The following is a 19,193-nucleotide window of genomic DNA, read 5'->3' on the forward strand; positions in this document are numbered from 1 at the left end:
GGGAGGTGGTGTTTGCGAGGGTGGTGTTCATAGGCGGATCCAGGAATTGTCAAAGGGGGTAGGGGTGTTCAATCCCCCCGAAACCCTCCCCCCTTGCCTGCGCCAATGCAAAACATTAACCTCAATGTGATCTTTATTCATTTTCAAAAGGAAATGGTGTGTGTGTGTGTGTGTGTGTGTGAGTGTGTGTGTGTGAGAGAGAGAGAGAGAGAGAGAGAGAGAGAGATCGAACCCTCTAAAGAGAGAGAGAGAGAGAGACCTGGGGGCGGTGGGGTTATATTAATCTTGTATTTTCATGGTTAAAGCGTTGGCTCGTCCTTGCCGAAGACCAGGGTTCTAATTCCCACATGGGTACAATGAGTGAAGCCCATTTCTGGTGTCCCCCGCCGTGATATTGCTGGAATATTGCTAAAAGCGGCGTAAAACCAAACTCAGTCAGTCAGTCTAAACCCCACCTTGGTTCCGCCAATGGGGTCGACGATGGTGGCTGGTCGGGGGTGGTGGGGTTGGGGTGAGGGCGGTTGAACGGTGGTTCTGATAAAGGTTTTCCTTAGAACAGTTGTACTTAGATTGGGTGTTTCTAAGTACAGCTATGCTCCACTATCCTTTCTGGCCTCGCTCCACAAAGTGAATATAGTGGCAGCCACTGTCTATATTAGAGTATGTGATCGTCTTACCACTAACATAGCTTTTGAAACGCCCCTTGATGTGAGGGTGTTCCTCGTTTATGCAGACGGCTTTCACAGTATGTCCAAACGACATGTAGGCAAGTACAACAATGAATATATACGGGGAGTTCACCTTTTGGTGTTTCACGGCTTATGTTAAGCGCATGAATAAAATGAATTGTGTTCATTGTAGAAAAGGCTTTGGAAGCGCCAGTTAAATATTTGCAGGTCGTAGCCATACGCCTGGTAAATTTGATTGTGAACAAGCTGACCTGACACTGTCGCCGTTTTGTTTGACTTTATAAATTTCGTTTTATAAAACAAATATCCTTTTGCATTAGTTCAACTACTAGGTAGGGTCATGGTCATATAGGTGTACCTTTATATTGACATCGGTCTCCTCTGTACAAATAGTTGCAGTAACAGCGGTCATCCTGCCATCTTCCTTGCCCAGAACAAAGACTCTTGGGGTCAGCGACATCGCCTACGTGGAGAGGTAAATATGACGTGATGGCAAATAAATGCAGTATTTATTAATCCCTAACACATTGCTTCCTCCACACCACGAACTTGTACCCTGAATAATTGTTGGAACATTAACACATCTGCGACATTATCTTTCAAATTCGCTTTAGAAAAGGAGTCTCTGCTTTGACAGAGTTAATGAGTTCTACGAGGCTTTTAAATTTATTTCATTTGCATCGTGGCGTATCATCTCAGGAATGCTCAGACAGTTGTAGAGGAATCCACTAAGTCTTTACCGAAACCAATCACCAGTGATTATTATTTCCTGGCACGAGGCTACTCTGTAAAAGCACTGGTGTGGAGTCATCTGCCCATTGGGCCACTACTACACCAAATCATATAATCAGGTATGTCTGTGTTTGGCCAAATTAGTGTAAGAACTCCTGCTGATAATGTTATTTATGCAATAGCAGATAACGCCTCCACGACATATCGATGTACCTTTAATGATTTTGATGTCCGCACAGCTCCAGAAGAGGTACTGGTTGGTACACACTCCCCACTCCTGGGCTTGTCTGATCAGTCGGAGGGTACACCCATTACACTCGACGTCGGGAAGGGTGATTGTGTAGTGCAGGGTTCTGAAAAGTACAACGAAACATTACATCGAGCAACTGATGGACTTCGCTTCAAACAGTATTTCAGTCATACCATGCAATACCAGCTGGATGTGACAGGAAAGCCTTGGTTTTAGGGTGGGTATTGTATTGAGAAAACAAAAATAAATGTGTGGTCTGTCTGGGATTCGAAGCAATAACCGGTTGAGTGTGGCTAATAAGATCTTCGACACTAGTGTTTATGACACTTCATAAACGTTATCATGGAAGGGGACCCAAGGATGGAACATTCTATACAAAGCGGTGGTATTCTAACTGTTTATGTGCAACGAGTCTTCCACTTGTTGCCTTCAATGAGTGTGTGAGTTTAGTTTTACGCCGCACTCAGCAATATTCCATCTATATGGCGGCGGCAATAAATAATCGAGTATGGACCAGACAATCCACTGATGAACAGCATGAGCATCGATCTACGCAATCGGGATACGATGATATGTGTCAACCAAGTCGGCCAGCCTGACCACCCGATCCCGCCAGTCGCATCTTACCACAAGCAAGGGTTACTGAAGATCAATTCTAACCCGTATCGTAACGGTTGACACGCATCGACATCATCAAATCCACACCACTAGACTCTTACAAATAGGAATGGGATGATAGACAAATCAACGTATGTGTCATGTCGACAAAGATTCTTTGTAAAATATGACCAGTGGGCCTATCAGTACTGAGATAACAGGATAGGAATCCTATAATACAAAACCAGTCATATTTATCTACAACATTGAAAGTTCTCCAGTTGAAGACGTACGTTGTATCGTTGTAGCCCAAAAGTACAATTGGGGTTCCACCATTGTTTCGGGATCCTGTTGTATTCCCTGGTTCTGCCGTACTCTCTGGCTCCGGTGTACTCTCTGGCTCCGGTGTACTCTCTGGTTTCGCCGTTGATTCCGGCTCTGCGGCTGTTTCCGGTTCCGCTGATGCACCCGTTTGCGATCCACCGGCTAGGACAGTGACATTGACGGAATTATCCTGGTAGCGTATTACTTCCCGGTCATTACTGTCCAGGATTTGAAGGTAAAACCCTCCCTGAAAAGTTAACATTGTAATTATTATTTAACACTAACTCGATCAAAACAACTTAAAACCCTTACCGGGGAAGCGTTTCCACAATATCGAAGAAGACCTCAGTAAATCATTAGGGCTCCTTTGCCTTTAGGCAGGGGAGACCTATTGTAATCGTTCGTGTTTTTATTATTATTATTATTATTATTATTTATTCTTCCGCCGTATTTTGTACCAGAGCTACAGAGAGCACCGTTGGACAGAATGCCTTGACAAAAATCACCCAGATGCCCACCGAGGTGTAGATATCGCGCTTTAAAATCTCTAGGCTGTAGGCCCAATAGCAAAGGGCAGATAATTCAAAATTAATTCAAAATTTCAATTTCAAATTCAAATATCTCCAAAACTAATGCTCCAATGTGTGCCAAAGTTCTTGAGCAGATGCGCAATCAAAATGCCTACAATTTCACCTGGACGGCTCAAGTCGCTAAAATGCACCGTTTGGACGCTATTTGGGATTGAAGTTTTGTTGATGTTTTTCAGCAAAATCCTGACTGCATACCTCCCAAAATGTGCTGCACTAAAACTACAAGGGCTACGGCTTTCAAACGTTGCATACTTTGTGTCTATGCAACTACCTACACAGTAGCATCGTCAAATGTGCCTATGTTTATATGATGGCCGCCATATTGGACGCTACTTTTGGGCAAAAGTTGTCTTCAAAAACTTTCACGGGCTACTTTGCTATTTTGTGCCAAACGAAACTTACCACATACAACACTTTAAACGCTTGTTCTGAAGTTGCCTTTGGTTGTTGAACATTTTCTGTTCTTGGTCCTATGTCAAAAGACCCTGCAAGCGCTACGGCTTTCAAACTTTGAAGAGCGCCATAAAATTTACTGATCAAAACATCTGTTCAACATTATCCATGTGGATAAAACGTATGGGAGCTAAAAGGGAAAAAAACTGTTTGAGACGTGCCCCAAATGAAAGAAAAAGAGTGCCAAACAAACTGACCCTCAACTCCAGGCAGAACACGCGAAACGTCACACCAACAGTCTTCCAACAACGTACCAGTCATCATAGATAATACTTACATTCAAAACCCAAAGTTTGGACAGATTTAACGAAATAGGGACTTCTTTTTATCACCGACGGCCCAGGGATACATTGCCGAATGTGTCATAAGTTTCATCGACATTTACGGCACGGCAGATTACCCGTGCAAAACATGCGACAGTCTGAAGGAAGGCGCAAGGACGATATCTCCTATAAAGAGACTACCACTGCAAAGCGTGGTCCACGTGCAGATATGGGAGACGATGTAAATTTCAATTGACAATGACGAGAGCTTGCGCTACACAAAATTAAAATACACTGCAGTACAGGTGCTATTCCTTCATTGTAATTCAATCTGTAAGGGTTATGTCTTTAGGCGGTATTTAAAGATTGTCAATGATTGAGCGCGTTCCGGTCAGGGTCAGGTGGTAAAAGTTGTGAGTAAGCGCTAGTGTTCAACAACGACCAGGCGCTAATGGAAGAGTAAACTCTGGTCTTTAAAACTTCATAGCTGTATCGAGTAATTTCCAGTATATATACGCTATTCATGTAAAACAATCGTTCAACAACGACCAGGCGCCTCACTTTCCGCAATGCCAAGGAAGTATTGTACTCTGAAGTGAGTATAATACGCTTTATAGCTGGAACAAATTCGGTGCTGTTTGCCTGAAAGCTTGTAATGATTTATAAATGGACTAATCACACATCATGAACTAGTGAGAGACTGAGGCTGCTATGAGTTGCTACTGAGTTGCCCTCTGAGTCATTCGGGCGTAGGGCTGGTATGAATTATGAATATCAAAACGATAATGATACATGTACATACCCAGACCCTGCTGTGTGAATACATTTTACTCTAAGTGTAGACTGTCAAAGATAATTATACACATAAAAAACTGAACTCATGGGAACTCCGAACAATACAATACAATACAATAAAAGTACAATACATGTCTTATGGCGATACTGACAGGGTGTAATGACACCTTTGGTTTGAATACCATGTGAGACTCCTCGGCACAGGCTTCAATTATATATCATGCTTAAGTGTACGGTGTCTTGGGAAGCTGCAAGAATGTCGTACCAAACTTTTCAGCAATATTCCAGCAATATCACGGCGGGGGACACCAGAAAGATGCTTCACACATTGTACCCATGTGGGGAATCGAACCCGGGTCCTCAGCGTGACGAGCGAACCACTAGGCACCATTAGCTGCTTCGTACTTGTGTGAAGAGCTGCTCCATCATTAAATCGTCAGGATTCGAAGATGTTACACTGTTACTTGCTGCTAATTCTGAGCTGGGAATTAACTGGCTTTTCTGAACGTGCATTTAATGCTATTGAAGCTGAGGCAACGTTCGGTTACTACAAATGAGACCAATACCGATTGTACCGTATTGACATTTAATGAACTATCCCGATTTTGACCTATTGTGCAATTTATCGTTCTCATTCGGAGACATACGGACTGTACGTATAATATTAGAGAAGTTCTTTATTAGTCTTCACATGGGTTAAGTCAGAGAAACAGACTCGAATGCTAATTTGTTCAGTACGGTTTAGATCATTAATGACTTGAACATTGTGGTGCGCAGTGTGTACTGAGTGGCGGGTGCTGTAGGAAGGACATATGGTTTCTCTAACACCGGGTGTCATCACTGACTCAGACGTTTACCTTTGCTGAAACCCATGAGTAAGGGCATGGTGCTGGCCAACCTAGCAACAGAATCGGGGCCAACCGAAATTAACCTTTTTTGTAGTGTCCAAGCGATTTACGGCGCCATTGCCAACGTCATTGATCAAACACACAGAGTAACAGCCTTAAAATGGGAATGTATTTGGCAATTTCTCTGAGGTGAAGGTCGGTAGAATGAGAGTATACACAATCACCATATCCCGCCGATTACACTTTCAGTATCATAATGTAATCGTTCGGATATTTTTTCATGAAACTAATTTAATTATCTTCATTTAGCCTTGTTCAATATCATATCATACGTGGGTATAGGGTGTACGTGTTTTATTCTTTGAAAGTGTTTGTTTGAATAATATTTACAGAAGAAATTCACACATTTAGTGTAGTAAAGCATATATAAACCTTTCCACAAGTGTTAAAAGATGAAACGTAGGCATAATGTACTTGTACATCATGTATTTTAATTCCTATGATGTGCATAGTTACAGTTTCGTATGTAACTCTTCGTCAGAATAATTTCCAATATCGAAGTCCAGTCCACGATACACCCTATCCTTTCTTTGCTGAACTGGCATCATGAAAGCAGTGTTAGCCATGAACGCCATTTGCGAGTTAACCACACTGTTGAAAAGTTAGCGGCGGTCCTTAGGTGTGTTAACTTAACGTCACGTTAACAGCCTGTTAAAAGTTAACAGAGTTTTGAACAACAAGATAACCCTCTCTTATTAGGTAACAGTCGGTTAAATGTACTTAACGGCTGGTTAAAAGATAACCGAGTTTTGAAAACCGGGCCGAGTTGGATCTCATACAAGTGAGCACTAAAATTAGGGACCTAAAGTTAGGCATATATAAGAAGTGTACCTAAGGTGAGTTATTTAAACTGTAATGTAGTTTCCATTACAACAAGTATAAACGATATTACCTACTGATCAGAATGCCTTATCAGTACCCCAACACCGGCCGACCGCCACCACCCTACCCTAAGCCTACCCCATCCCACACCCTCTCCCTCTCACACACATGCACACACACTCCCTAACTTACATAGACCCGATATTTGAACCCTTCAAACATACATCATGTGTATGTCAAGAGAGACACGCACGTTAATAGTGGTGCTCAGTCATGGGTATCACTTCACTGTTTCTAATTATCTCAGTACATTATGGCGTGGTCGGACGCGATAACGAACCCTGTGGGACAGTTATATTACAGAACCATTGAAATACTTGTTAAAGTAGGGTCAATCTTGTAACACTCAATTTACCCATTACCAACCATTTACGCATGTACTAAATATATGACAAACCTAACCCTGGTCATACGAGATTTCAAAGGTATTGAAATGCATGTCCTACAATCACAGCATTTACATATGTTACACATGCTAGAAAACACATGAAAACAATGGCCAGATTTACACACCTGTGAAATGCATGTAAAGGCAGAGTTGAGTGTTCGTTTATTTTAACACCCATTTAACGTGTGTAAGTCTGACAGCCAGATTATACGTAGATTTCAAACGTTGTTCATATGGCCGCCGGATGACACGTTTATTTACTAACGTTAGAAAAATTGGGTAATACAATGATTTCATGTGGTGTTAAGGGATTTGTAATTCAGATTACGATGTCTTAATGATATTAAGATAGTATGATCCCCAGAGAGTTGAGATTGACAATACGATGTGCCGTTGAGATTGACATCCAGTGAACGAGGGAAACACAAAGCGCCTTTGAGCAGCTGAGCTGAGCTGGGTATCGGCGCTATACAAATGTATGTATGTATGTATGTATGTATGTATGTATGTATGTATGTATGTATGTATGTATGTATGTATGTATGTATGTATGTATGTATGTATGTATGTATGTATGTATGTATGTATGTATGTATGTATGTATGTATGTATGTATGTATGTATGTATATATGTATGTATGTATGTATGTATGTATGTATGTATGTATGTATGTATGTATGTATGTATGTATGTATGTATGTATGTATGTATGTATGTATGTATGTATGTATGTATGTATGTATGTATGTATGTATGTATGTATGTATGTATGTATGTATGTATGTATGTATGTATGTATGTATGTATGTATGTATGTATGTATGTATGTATGTATGTATGTATGTATGTATGTATGTATGTATGTATGTATGTATGTATGTATGTATGTATGTATGTATGTATGTATGTATGTATGTATGTATGTATGTATGTATGTATGTATGTATGTATGGTTATTGTAGAGATCCGACTGTAAATCCGTAATAGCCCAGAGACACTGACATGAAAGCATTTCAATACAGTTAAACAATTCACTGCATTCGTAACAACTTGTGTCATTCCGGCAATCCTTCTTGTAGGTCATGGATAGAGACGAATAGTTACGAATGAATTCACTGGAGCGAGAACAGCGTGGTTACTTGGGGTCTAAACAGAAACGTGACGCGATATAAATAGATACAAGTCGGGAGCACTTTACGGGTACATCGATACGAGACGGGACGAGGGTTTGACATACAATTTAACAGATCGTGGTGACATGCTACTAATGAGCGTGGAATTACCCGGGCTGCTAGTGATAGCCATAACTGAACGATGTTGTGTTATATATATGAGAGGCGGACATTAAAATAACATTTCATGATGATGTCACGTTAGAACAATACGTCAAAACGACACATAGTAAAGTCGGTTAGACACATTGCATCGTGGATATGCTTTGTGATACTATTACTTTTGATATCACCATCTCTCATAACTAATAATAGTGCTTAATATTAGTTCCTGCATATTATATTTTACGTGTGTTTAGATAAAAACGATTTGTCTGGATAGATTTATTTGATCTGTGCAGGTGTATGTCTTACGTCGTCTTATTCAGGACCGCCTCCGCGGTGTAGTGGTTAGAGCGTCCGCCCGGAGAGCGGAAGGTCGTGGGTTCGATCCCCGACCGCGTCATACCAAAAGACGTTAAAGTATGGTACTTGTTGGTCCCTGCCTGGCGTTAATGGATACAACAAGGTCTGGTCGGCTCGGAGTCAGTATAATGTGTCTGAGTGGGGTATTCATGCTTCACTGCGGCATGGTATCTCAGTGGGCTAGCACTATAAAACCAGCTTAAATCTGGGCTAGTACAAGCAGCCGCACATATACACACACACGCATGCACGTCGTCATATGAGCGAAATATTCTCAAGCACGACGTTAAACCCAATTTCACCCCACCTCACCTCTTATTCAGATTTATGATTTTATATTACATGGTATGTAATGCAGTAAGCCGGATGGCCGGATTTATATTTGATTGTCCTATGCACGTGTTGTACCATGAATTTGTATAACATGTGACAATGCACTAAACATTATTTTCTTTTCCCCTTATCACAACCCCATTATGACACAGTGCAGTATACAACCATGTCAACACGTAACATCTACATGTATCGTGACGGAAGGGAACAATCCTTTCATTGTCACTGAACAGGTTTCGTTCTTTATATAGAATGTGTCTAGTCATAACGACAAATCAATGTTTTGTACAAAGTAGTCGACACGGTTTGGTTGTGGTATATGTCACTATCGTGTCACCCGAGTGAATCCGTACAGTCCTTATCAAACATTAAAAGGAGATTCCTTATGATTCACTATTTGCTCAAGGTTATTGTGAAGCAAATATGCTTCTAAAGCCCCGTTGAAATACCTCTGATAATCGAAACATATTCTTGGACATAAATCCTTACACAAAATAACTGTTATTTTGATACAACGTGCTATAGGCTGACTCTCGGTCAAAGTAATCGTGATGGTAAACACAGAAGAATGGACATCAATCTGATATGGCAAAAGGATACAAGTCACCATGTTATATACATTACATCTTGACATGAGACGACAATGTGTCTGAAAAGGTCATATAATACCATAATCTATATTTTATTGTTGATATCTTCATATTATTCTAAATGCCCTTCCACCCTGTCATCTATAATTTATGTTCGTTCATGTTTCGATCGGTAGGGTAGTGGTTCATTTTGCTCGTTACACTGAAATCCTGGTTCGATTTCCGACAATACAATGAGGGTGGACATTTCTGGTGTCCCACGCCGTGACAATCCTGGAATATTGGCAAAGCGGGTTTCTCGTTCATGTTTACAGGGTGCACTGGATCTCAAACTATGTATTTTCCCCGAATAACTGTACTAAATATCAGTTCAAACTGTAGAGGTCTTCTCGATTACCCATTATAAGTATAAAGACCAGAAATAAGTAATTCAGAATTTCATATGCTCATAAGTCCAGAAAGATGTGCTGAAGGCAACAGAGAACAGCATCTGCCTAGATTGTGGTTTAACACCGCGCTCAGCAGTATTCCAGCTATATATCTGCCTAGTAGATGTTACACTGACGTATGTATCATTACCAAGTGATTAGCACAGTATAGGTACATAACGTCAATGACACAGAATAACCAGTCTCGATTGAAAGGGTCTCTCTCTCTCTCTCTCTCTCTCTCTCTCTCTCTCTCTCTCTCTCTCTCTCTCTCTCTCTCTCTCTCTCTCTCTCTCTCTCTCTCTCTCTCTCTCTCTCTCTCTCTCTCTCTCTCTCTCTCTCTCTCTGTGTGTGTGTTACGGTGTGAGGCCAGAAACACAAATGTTTTCGTTGCGCCTGACTGATTGTCAGTGATCCATTTTTTGCCTTTCACGACCAATCGAGACTGATTACTGATTATTCCCTGGTCTTGACTTACATTTCCAACATGCATTTTTCAATTTGATAGGTTAGAATCAATACTAGCTGATGTTTACTTCAACTAATTCAACAACATTATCATTCTCACAGAAAACATGTCAGTGAAGGCAGTGTTCAAGCTGCACTAAAAACTGTATGTAAGATTGTTGTATGCATGTTTGTGGACGCAGCGTGCAAGCTGCACCAGGACCTGCATGTCAGATTGTTGTATCCACTCACCTGATGAGGGTAAGCTATATGCCAGGTGACATTTATCACAGACCCAGCTTTAAACTCAGTTTCAGGACCAAGACCTGAGGAAATAAAAAACACAAAAAAACATATAAGACACAGTATCTTCCTCTAAATACTAAATCAGTGTAAACATATATTGTTGGAATGTTAGCAAATGTTTGTACATATACATATACACATTGAGACACAGATTGCTGGGTATTCTCCCTATATTTGGAATTACACATGGTACGTAAATACAATATTTTCCTGAAAAGGTCTTTTTGGGCTAAAAAACTGATGAGAAATAATTTGTCTTGAAATATTAAAATCTACTCTCTTTTCAATCTTATCAGAAGACCAGGCATATAACTGTCCACAGCCTTGTCAGTCCATATTCATCTGACATATAACTGTCCACAGCCTTGTCAGTCTATATTCGTCTGACATATAACTGTCCACAGCCTTGTCAGTCCATATTCATCTGACATATAACTGTCCACAGCCTTGTCAGTCCATATTCATCTGACATACATATTAATAAGCGAGTGGGTCAGCTTTCAAATAAAGGCCCACGTTTCATAATCTGTTAAAGCTCAGTGATTACATGACTTAGTTCACGCTGTTCACATCCAACAGTCCGTCATCATTGGTCGTCGTCGTCGTCGTCATCATCATCATCATCATCATCATCATCATCATCATCATCATCATCATCATCATTACCTTAAACTAATACGGAAACACACAAACATCTCGAATCCACGAATCCATAAAGGCTTTTCAGATCAGTAAGACCTCTTTATTGCTATTATCTATGCAGCTGATCTATTGACCCCCATCATTCATTACCTTTAGCCACTCGTGCAGGACACAGGTCAAGGCGGTTTATGATATTCATATGCTTTAATAGAACAGTTTATAGATTGTCTGCCATTAAGTGACATATTGACTGTTGACGTCCGGTCATAACCTCGTTCTGCCAGTGTGTATGGGAATTAAGTTCAGTATTTATGGTATATGCCTTGTTAATGTGGCCAATACTTCAGTGAGATGACAACTATGCTGGGGAGATCACACTGGGATACCATGTACAGCCATCTGCACTTGAACATGTCAGAAACCTATGAATGTCGGTTCGAGTCCCGGTTTTGCAAGCTTATAGTGGGGTTCATTAACGTGGTAAATGTCTGACACCTCACTCACTTGATTGATTTATGACTTGACAATGTACTTGTATGTCTAAAAGTTACAAATGTATTTCTATGTTAAGATTCGGAATGATTTTGTATGTTTACACAAACCACATACTACGGTTCGTACAAAGTTATCCAGGTCATATCACACATGTAAGTTTAATGTCAAAATGTTGATAATGAGATGCCAGTATATGAAATGAAAAGAATAATCATATTTACATAGAAGACTCACTTAATAACAAAAGTTTGACATACATCCTTATACGGCAATGCTTGCTTGACATCGACAAACGGATCTATATATAAACACCGCTCTTCAGTATAATACAGACTTTTATCCATAAGTTATACCTACTTTGTCATCCGTCAACATCTAAGAAATGCCTATCATATAATTCATTCAATTAACAGCCTGTAAAACTGGTGACCTGTCAGTTTCATAGCTTGTTAGATTGCATCCAGAGGCATCTTGTTCACTATAACACTGAATTGAGATGTTATGTGATCAAATCTGTGATGAGGCGATACTCGCATACTTGCCATGTTATTGATAACTGATTACCTATCGCCTCGAGGAAGGAGATTCCAAGTTTGATTGAGACTGAGATGTCAATCAGCGACATGGTACATGGGAGAATCATATCGACATGATGAATGTAGATCACAGAGTAACAGCATCACCCTTTTAATCAAATACACATTGTCGTTTCACACGTAAGAAGGATTAAATGAAACTAACTGTATCTACACAACCAGAAGGGAGTAATAGAGGACACCGTCCACAGAGTTGCTTAATCCGAGGGTTGTGTTAAAAACTGAATGTACTAACTTGTATTATACAGCTGGAGGTGATTTATCTGTCGTAGATTTGTTAATAAAGAGACACTGATATAAACATACATTTCACTGTGTTAATTTTGTCGGTGTGTGGTTTAGTTTTGGATTGAGTTTCTAAAGTTTTGTTTACCATTTTTCACCAATCCCGAGCGATGTCGGTTTAGAGGGAGTGCATTGTATATGTTTCGTTTAAGTGTTTCGTGTCTAGTTTACAGTTAACATATCGATGAAGATGAAAAAGACCCGACAAACATCATTATGTTTCTATCTATAATCACAATGTCATGAAATGAAATCTGTTAAAGGGATAATCCATTGCAGGATTCGGACTACAGCATAAACATGCGTTTATAAACTACTCATAAAAGTGTACTTACAACAGGTGTGTGCGAAAAGGTGAGTGAATCCTGACCCAATCACAAACACATGAATAGGTACCTTAGTTGTTCAGCTGTTAAAGCCAGGGTATTTCAACCCTCGTCTGTTGTTTTTTAATCCATGACGTCGTGTTTCTCACTTTGTACATATTGTTGGATGTCGGTGTAATCTGGATACTGGTTACAGTTTCTTTTTCTCTCACTCGAACTGGTCAGATGAATACCTTGTCATTTTCCTGATTGTAAAATGTGCTTTCTTGAACCATAGTCGACCGAAATGTTTACAAACGTGATGTTCCTGAAATATGTTTCAAAGCTGTCACTCACAAATATCTACATGTAATACGGCATAACTCTTTGTGAGACAATATTGCGTTATTACGGTTGACATTCACACTTATTAGTATACGAATCACTTTGAAGATGCACATAAAACATTCTTTCTTCTTTGAACTTACACATGTTTGTGTGATCGATGGTGTCTGTTAACTGTCGGTATCCTAGAAGACCAGTACCTACACTCAGCTGTTCCTCTTATACAACCGATAAACAGGCGAAGACAATACATTGAACTTGTGTACCGAGAGATAGCCTTTCATTATAATACTATTAACTCCGTGAGTAAAATTACATGAGGCGATGTATTACGTAAGTAGTAGCATCAGATTCAGCTGAATGGGCGCCTCCCGTGCCCTAGCACCCATGAAACCAATGACAATTGAATCGTAATGTCCCACTTGGTTACCGGAGTGGGTAAATGAAGTGTTATTAACAGTGCTGTATAATGAGCTCCACAGTGATGGTACAAGGGCCCAAAGGACTTATGGTGACCACCGATCGGTCACATACCGATTTGACCTCGGGCGTTTTGCACTTGACCATACGACCCCACCTCCAACTTACATTCTGTATTATTGAAAAAGAAGTATGTTTGTAACGGTAGACAATAGAGTCTTTCTGGTCGAAACACGACGTCATTCATTTCATTTATTAAAATATTTGTGTTTAGTTTGAATGCTCTTTAGAATTGATAATATTTTCAATGGTATGGCTTGCCCGATTTTGTAGAGCCTGGTTTTGGATCAGTACTCGTTGCCGTTGACTATTTGTGGTTGACCCATTAGCGAGGTCGATGGTCAGCATATTTTATGTACTGTTGGCTTTTAATGACCAGACTGCGAAATATTTAAGGTATAGGACATCGCACCCTGGCTTCTGCCAGTTTACAACATGTCAATAGCCTCTAGACGCCACATCGCCAGTATATACACAAACAATGAAGGAAGTAAAGTACCGGTCGCATATAAGCAGAATCAATATGATTGACAGAAAAGGAAGAACTTGACCTTCCTAGAAGGTTTCAAAAACAAGAATGGCACAGGCAGAAAGGGTCTTTCTTAATATGCATGGGATCAACACTTATATTTTATTCTACTACCTGCTAATACCATATATTTGTTATTATATGATTCCCTACTTTTTGTACCAGTGAGGTGAACGAGTGAGAGTTGCTTAACAACGTTATAGCAATATTACAATCTGATGACGGCAGGGATACCAACGGTTGGCTTTACCCAATGCACCACACAGAGACAAAACGGGTGTTCGATGTGAATAGACTCGAACCATAAAACTACCCACTGTCTATCCGAAACACAAAGGCATATCAAATTGATTAATACTGTTGACGGGCAATGAGCGGACATTTTAGTTGATAAATCTGCATAACAACAGTATATTAACTATTGTTGGAAATCCTGTGTTGTGCATCCGGCTATGATCGTAATGTCTGCATTGCGGGTACAATTGTTGGCAAAAACAGCCATTATAATGCAGTTTCCAGAACAATATTCCCTGAAAGACGATATCCACTATCAAAACAAACTCTTAAATATATCACAAAAGATCCATTCAAACTCTGTTCTAAAGGCCCTCCGTATCGTGCAAATGAATATGTGTTTCTTTCGCAGTGTTTCTGTTGCATCCGGGTTGACATGCTCGGCGATTGGTTGATCATGAACTGAATACACTTGCAATTAGATGCACGAAACATTATACACTCTGTTTTTTCAGGGTATTCATGCATGTATCTGCCCACTCCACGTACACTCATGACGGATAATACAACCCGACAACGTCAACTTAAAGAACAGAATCCTGTTTTAGTGAATGCCATGCACTTAGTACCTCAGTATTAATATCAATTTAAGCAGCACTATACGTAAATGTTGAACCCAATAGTAAGATAAATATAGGCAATTAATTTTGATGGAGACAGGATATCAATGAAGATAGACGCGTTTGGTCAGAAATATGTTATTACTTTACGTTTTAGAAACCTATGGTGTATGGGTGATGAACTTATGGACCTGTGAAAATGGTTTATGATCATTGGGGTTGAAGACTTATGAAAATAGTTGATAATCATTGGGTCTATAGACTTATGAAAATGGTTTATGATCATTGGATTATAGACTTATGAAAATGGTTTATGATTGATGGATTTATAGACTTATTAAAATGGTTTCTGGTTGAATAAGACATAGTGCAACCCTGTTACCATCTGAGTGTTAATTAAGGCTACAGGACGCGGAGAATCCACACGGAATTATTTGCTACGTCTTCCCTGGTTTCAATAATTAAACAGTAATAATATTCCCTCTCCTTGACCGAACAGCGTCCAGAAACTGTGCCACTCACCGGGGATCAGCATATTCAAATATTGACAATTATTGACCGAGTGCCGTGCGCTATTTGTCCTAGAAAATGTACACAGAATGTAGATTCTTATGTTCTATTTCATCTGCAAAGGGTAAGTATGATTATATCTGTAAAGGCACATTACACAAAACATATTTTTTTATGTTGGATGCTGTCTGAAAATGGGCATTCACGGACTTGAACATCACCGAAACCCGGCATATCTACATTCACACCCTTCGCACACATGGAGACTGTGAGGAATTGCAACATAAATATCAGAGCTAGCCATTAACACATCTACCTGTCTCCAGCCAGAAATGTTCAAACCTTGTAGAGATGGGAAGCTGTAGAAAAACCCCAAATGGATAATCCTTGGAGTAAATAATAACAGTTTAACACTGTTTTGTCCAACTTTCACGGGTCGAACTAAAGGCTGTATCGAAGTCAATTGTAGTCCCTATTCTTTATATAGTCATCGGTTTTATATGTGTCGAGCATCGGGTAACTCGAAGTATTGGCGAAGGTCACTTCAACATCGACACTCTTTAATTAGTCATCATTTTGTGGATGTGTCGAACATCGGATCACTGGAAGTATTGGTGAAGGTCCCTTTAACAACGACGTAACGTTGTTTGATTGTATTCCACTTTCTTCCACTAAATTACCCCAGGGACGATTTAGAGCAGGGGTTATGGTTTCTGGAAAATCGTCCTGGGACGTATATCTGTCTGTCTGTCTGTCTGTCCGTCTCACACATATTCGTGATAAATCGACACAGCATTATGTAGATATGTCTTATGAATATGATAAGATTTTCTCGCTTTTCAATTTTATTGAATAATCAGCTCTATTGTGTACATTAAACAATAACTCGTACTGTAACCTTAAAATCTAATGATAGATTGAACAGTTATAATCGTATAGCAATAACCTGTTATTTTAACAATTCCCCTTGCAATATGAAGATCACGTTATAGTCCAGCCATGTTGTGCTCGAAGTCAACTTGTGTATGAATGTGATAAATAGCAGTATCTATTATTGTGTACGTCTATACGTTGTAGTCAATGGTAGTGAATGTGGGGAGCAATGGCGACTAATCACAGGGGAATGTGAGCACTGTAAATACTTGGCGAGATGTGTCAACCAGCGGAAGGTATCACGACTACGTGTATTTACAGTTGAATGATGGTAAACCCAAGGCAAACGTTAATCAGCGGTCGATATGCTCCGTGTGTACGTATGTAGACTTGCAACACAAGTATGTTGTAAAAAAGCTGTTTCGTAAGCTGATACTGAAACGGTGCTGTTTTATAGCTATCTATTCTATAAGAAAATTTACCTGATTGTATAAGCTACGTGAATATATTTGAATGTTTGAGGATCCACAATACACAACGGGTTTCTGTTTCACATTTTAAATGAGTATATATTTATGGATCGTTCATTCTACACTGAACTGAAATACGTAAGGTATTAAACGTTTTCAAATTTAATTGATTTCACAATTCATCTGTCATGAATTATAAACTTCAGTTTTCCGAATGAGTGAGTGAGTGTGCTTATTTGCGGTATTAGCAGTAACATAATGACGGAAAACTGCAGAATTGGACCAATAATCCAAGATGTGGAATAAGATTGACATCAAACGCCAATATGTTTAAGTTAAAAACAAGACGAAAACAAAAAGTCACCTTTGAAGCTTAAATACATATTACGGCTCCTAACTTTGAATAAAGAAGGAGCTTTATATAAATGCCGTACAATAACACTAAAGCATATGGAGGTGAAAGCTTACCTCGCGGAACTCCACAAGGAGCTATGGTTCTGGCGTTGTCAAGAAAATCCAAGGCATATTTTCTCGCTGGCGGAAACGTTAAAACAATATGAGCACTACACGCCTGAAGTGCTACAAGTACTATCACAGATGTGATCAACATTCTTCTGTTTGGCTATCGAAAGAAAAATAATTTCGACAACCCGATCGCTGTCGTGGACCTGTCAGTGTCCTTCCCGGAGAGCTCGCGAAGATTACCGACTACTGTATACTTATGAACATTTAACTCAGCGCTCTTCCCGTAGTGTTATGACTGAAGGAAACCAGTTCTACCAGGCAAGACCGCGCCCCGATGTCTCAATGGTTGAATTTCGTTTCGGTCGAACGGATTCCTCTCTTCAGTGGCAACCCACATAGAAAGTCGTGCGTAGTTGTTGACAAGCAGCTGACGTATGTGGCAGACTATGGTGTTTTGTTGCATTGGAAGGTGTCTCCCGATGTATTCATGTAACGAATCGCCTATGGTCGATAATATTCATTATTCATGAATCCCAACGGGTGTTTAAACATGACAGCATACTGTTATTATTAGTTGCAGGATGGTTTTGCTTAGTACAGTGTTCCTCCGATGGTCTATTCCATCAGTATTTCGGAGTAGAAAGACTGCTTAGACCAACACGAGTGCACAAACCCAGATAGCATTCAGACGCTGGCCCAACATTGGCAATGGTTTTGCAAACATTGCCAACGTTGGGCCAACGTCTGAATGTTATCTGGGAACTACTTACTCTGAGATAAAAGATAAAAAATAAGTTTCACTGTATTGTGGTTTCATTTAAACTGTTATTCTTACGTACATGGTTACAAAGGTAATTGACGAGTATATATAGAGAGTGAGAGAGAGAGAGAGAGAGAGAGAGAGAGAGAGAGAGAGAGAGAGAGAGAGCTAGTAGTCGTATAATGTAATAGTCTGTGATTGGTATTTCGTATAGCATTGGGCTGTGATCAGTATTTTTTACAATGTTGGTTTGGGAATGGTATTTCGTGTAGCATTAATCTGTGTTTTGTGTTTTGTACAATGTTTTTCTGTGTTTGAGATCAAATATATTTTGTAATTTGCCATGAATTTAACGTGAATATAAACGTGAATAACAACAATGCAAAATTCTGCAAGTCATGGAAGTGTTTCGTGAAGACCATTCACGTCATTGTTATGTAGCGGAAGACTGAGTGTTTAGCTTCTTAACACCAGGTGCTCCCAGCCGTGACAGACACTGAAATGATGTTCACATGAAGCCACTAGAGCAGATATAAGTGTGATGTAGACGAATATCGCATAGTTAATATCACGAAATAACCTGACTCTACATATTACAATGAGAATGGAGCATGGACAAGTTTATAATAAAGCTGGGTAGTTTCAACAATTATGGTATACGGGAACAGTCAGGTTCCTGGATCACGATGACTTCGCAACTGATTCATGTCAGTCACTAGATACAAGCGTGATCCATTTCAGGAAAAGTGGGTGTGCTGGGGTCAACGGTATACCACGTTGTGGCACCTGGCCGTGGGAGGGAATCCGGAACTGATGCCGGCCTCAGACGTTTATTTAAGAGTAGCTATATTCTGGATACTTGATAAGAGTTTAATATTTTGGAAGAACGTTAAATACCTTTAAAGTCCGTGTCAAATGAGTATTTGTGCAGATATTTTGTACTGATATTTTAAAGATGTATTTCAAAATCC

At 39.8% G+C, this 19,193-nt stretch overlaps 1 protein-coding gene across 4 annotated transcripts in view; it reads right to left on the reverse strand.

Moving 5' to 3' along the window:
* Positions 1-17,851, reverse strand: part of LOC124276353 — a 35,389-nt gene extending 17,538 nt beyond the window's left edge. For 2 of the 4 annotated variants that reach the window (XM_046711997.1, XM_046711998.1), the window contains exons 1-5: positions 17,466-17,851; positions 10,560-10,633; positions 2,562-2,839; positions 1,635-1,774; positions 1,048-1,152 (exon numbers count right to left, since the gene is read on the reverse strand). In XM_046711997.1, coding sequence (XP_046567953.1) covers positions 1,048-1,152; positions 1,635-1,774; positions 2,562-2,839; positions 10,560-10,633; positions 17,466-17,607 — 739 coding nt within the window. In that variant the 5' untranslated portion in view covers positions 17,608-17,851. The remainder of the gene's footprint in view (positions 1-1,047; positions 1,153-1,634; positions 1,775-2,561; positions 2,840-10,559; positions 10,634-17,465) is intronic. The other 2 variants (XM_046711995.1, XM_046711996.1) reach the window with 2 other exon arrangements.
* Positions 17,852-19,193: the final 1,342 nt, after the last annotated feature.

This window comes from Haliotis rubra, unplaced genomic scaffold (genome assembly GCF_003918875.1).
Source record: "Haliotis rubra isolate DU_JTF1 unplaced genomic scaffold, ASM391887v1 Scf208, whole genome shotgun sequence".
Classification (NCBI taxonomy): Eukaryota; Metazoa; Mollusca; class Gastropoda; order Lepetellida; family Haliotidae; genus Haliotis; species Haliotis rubra.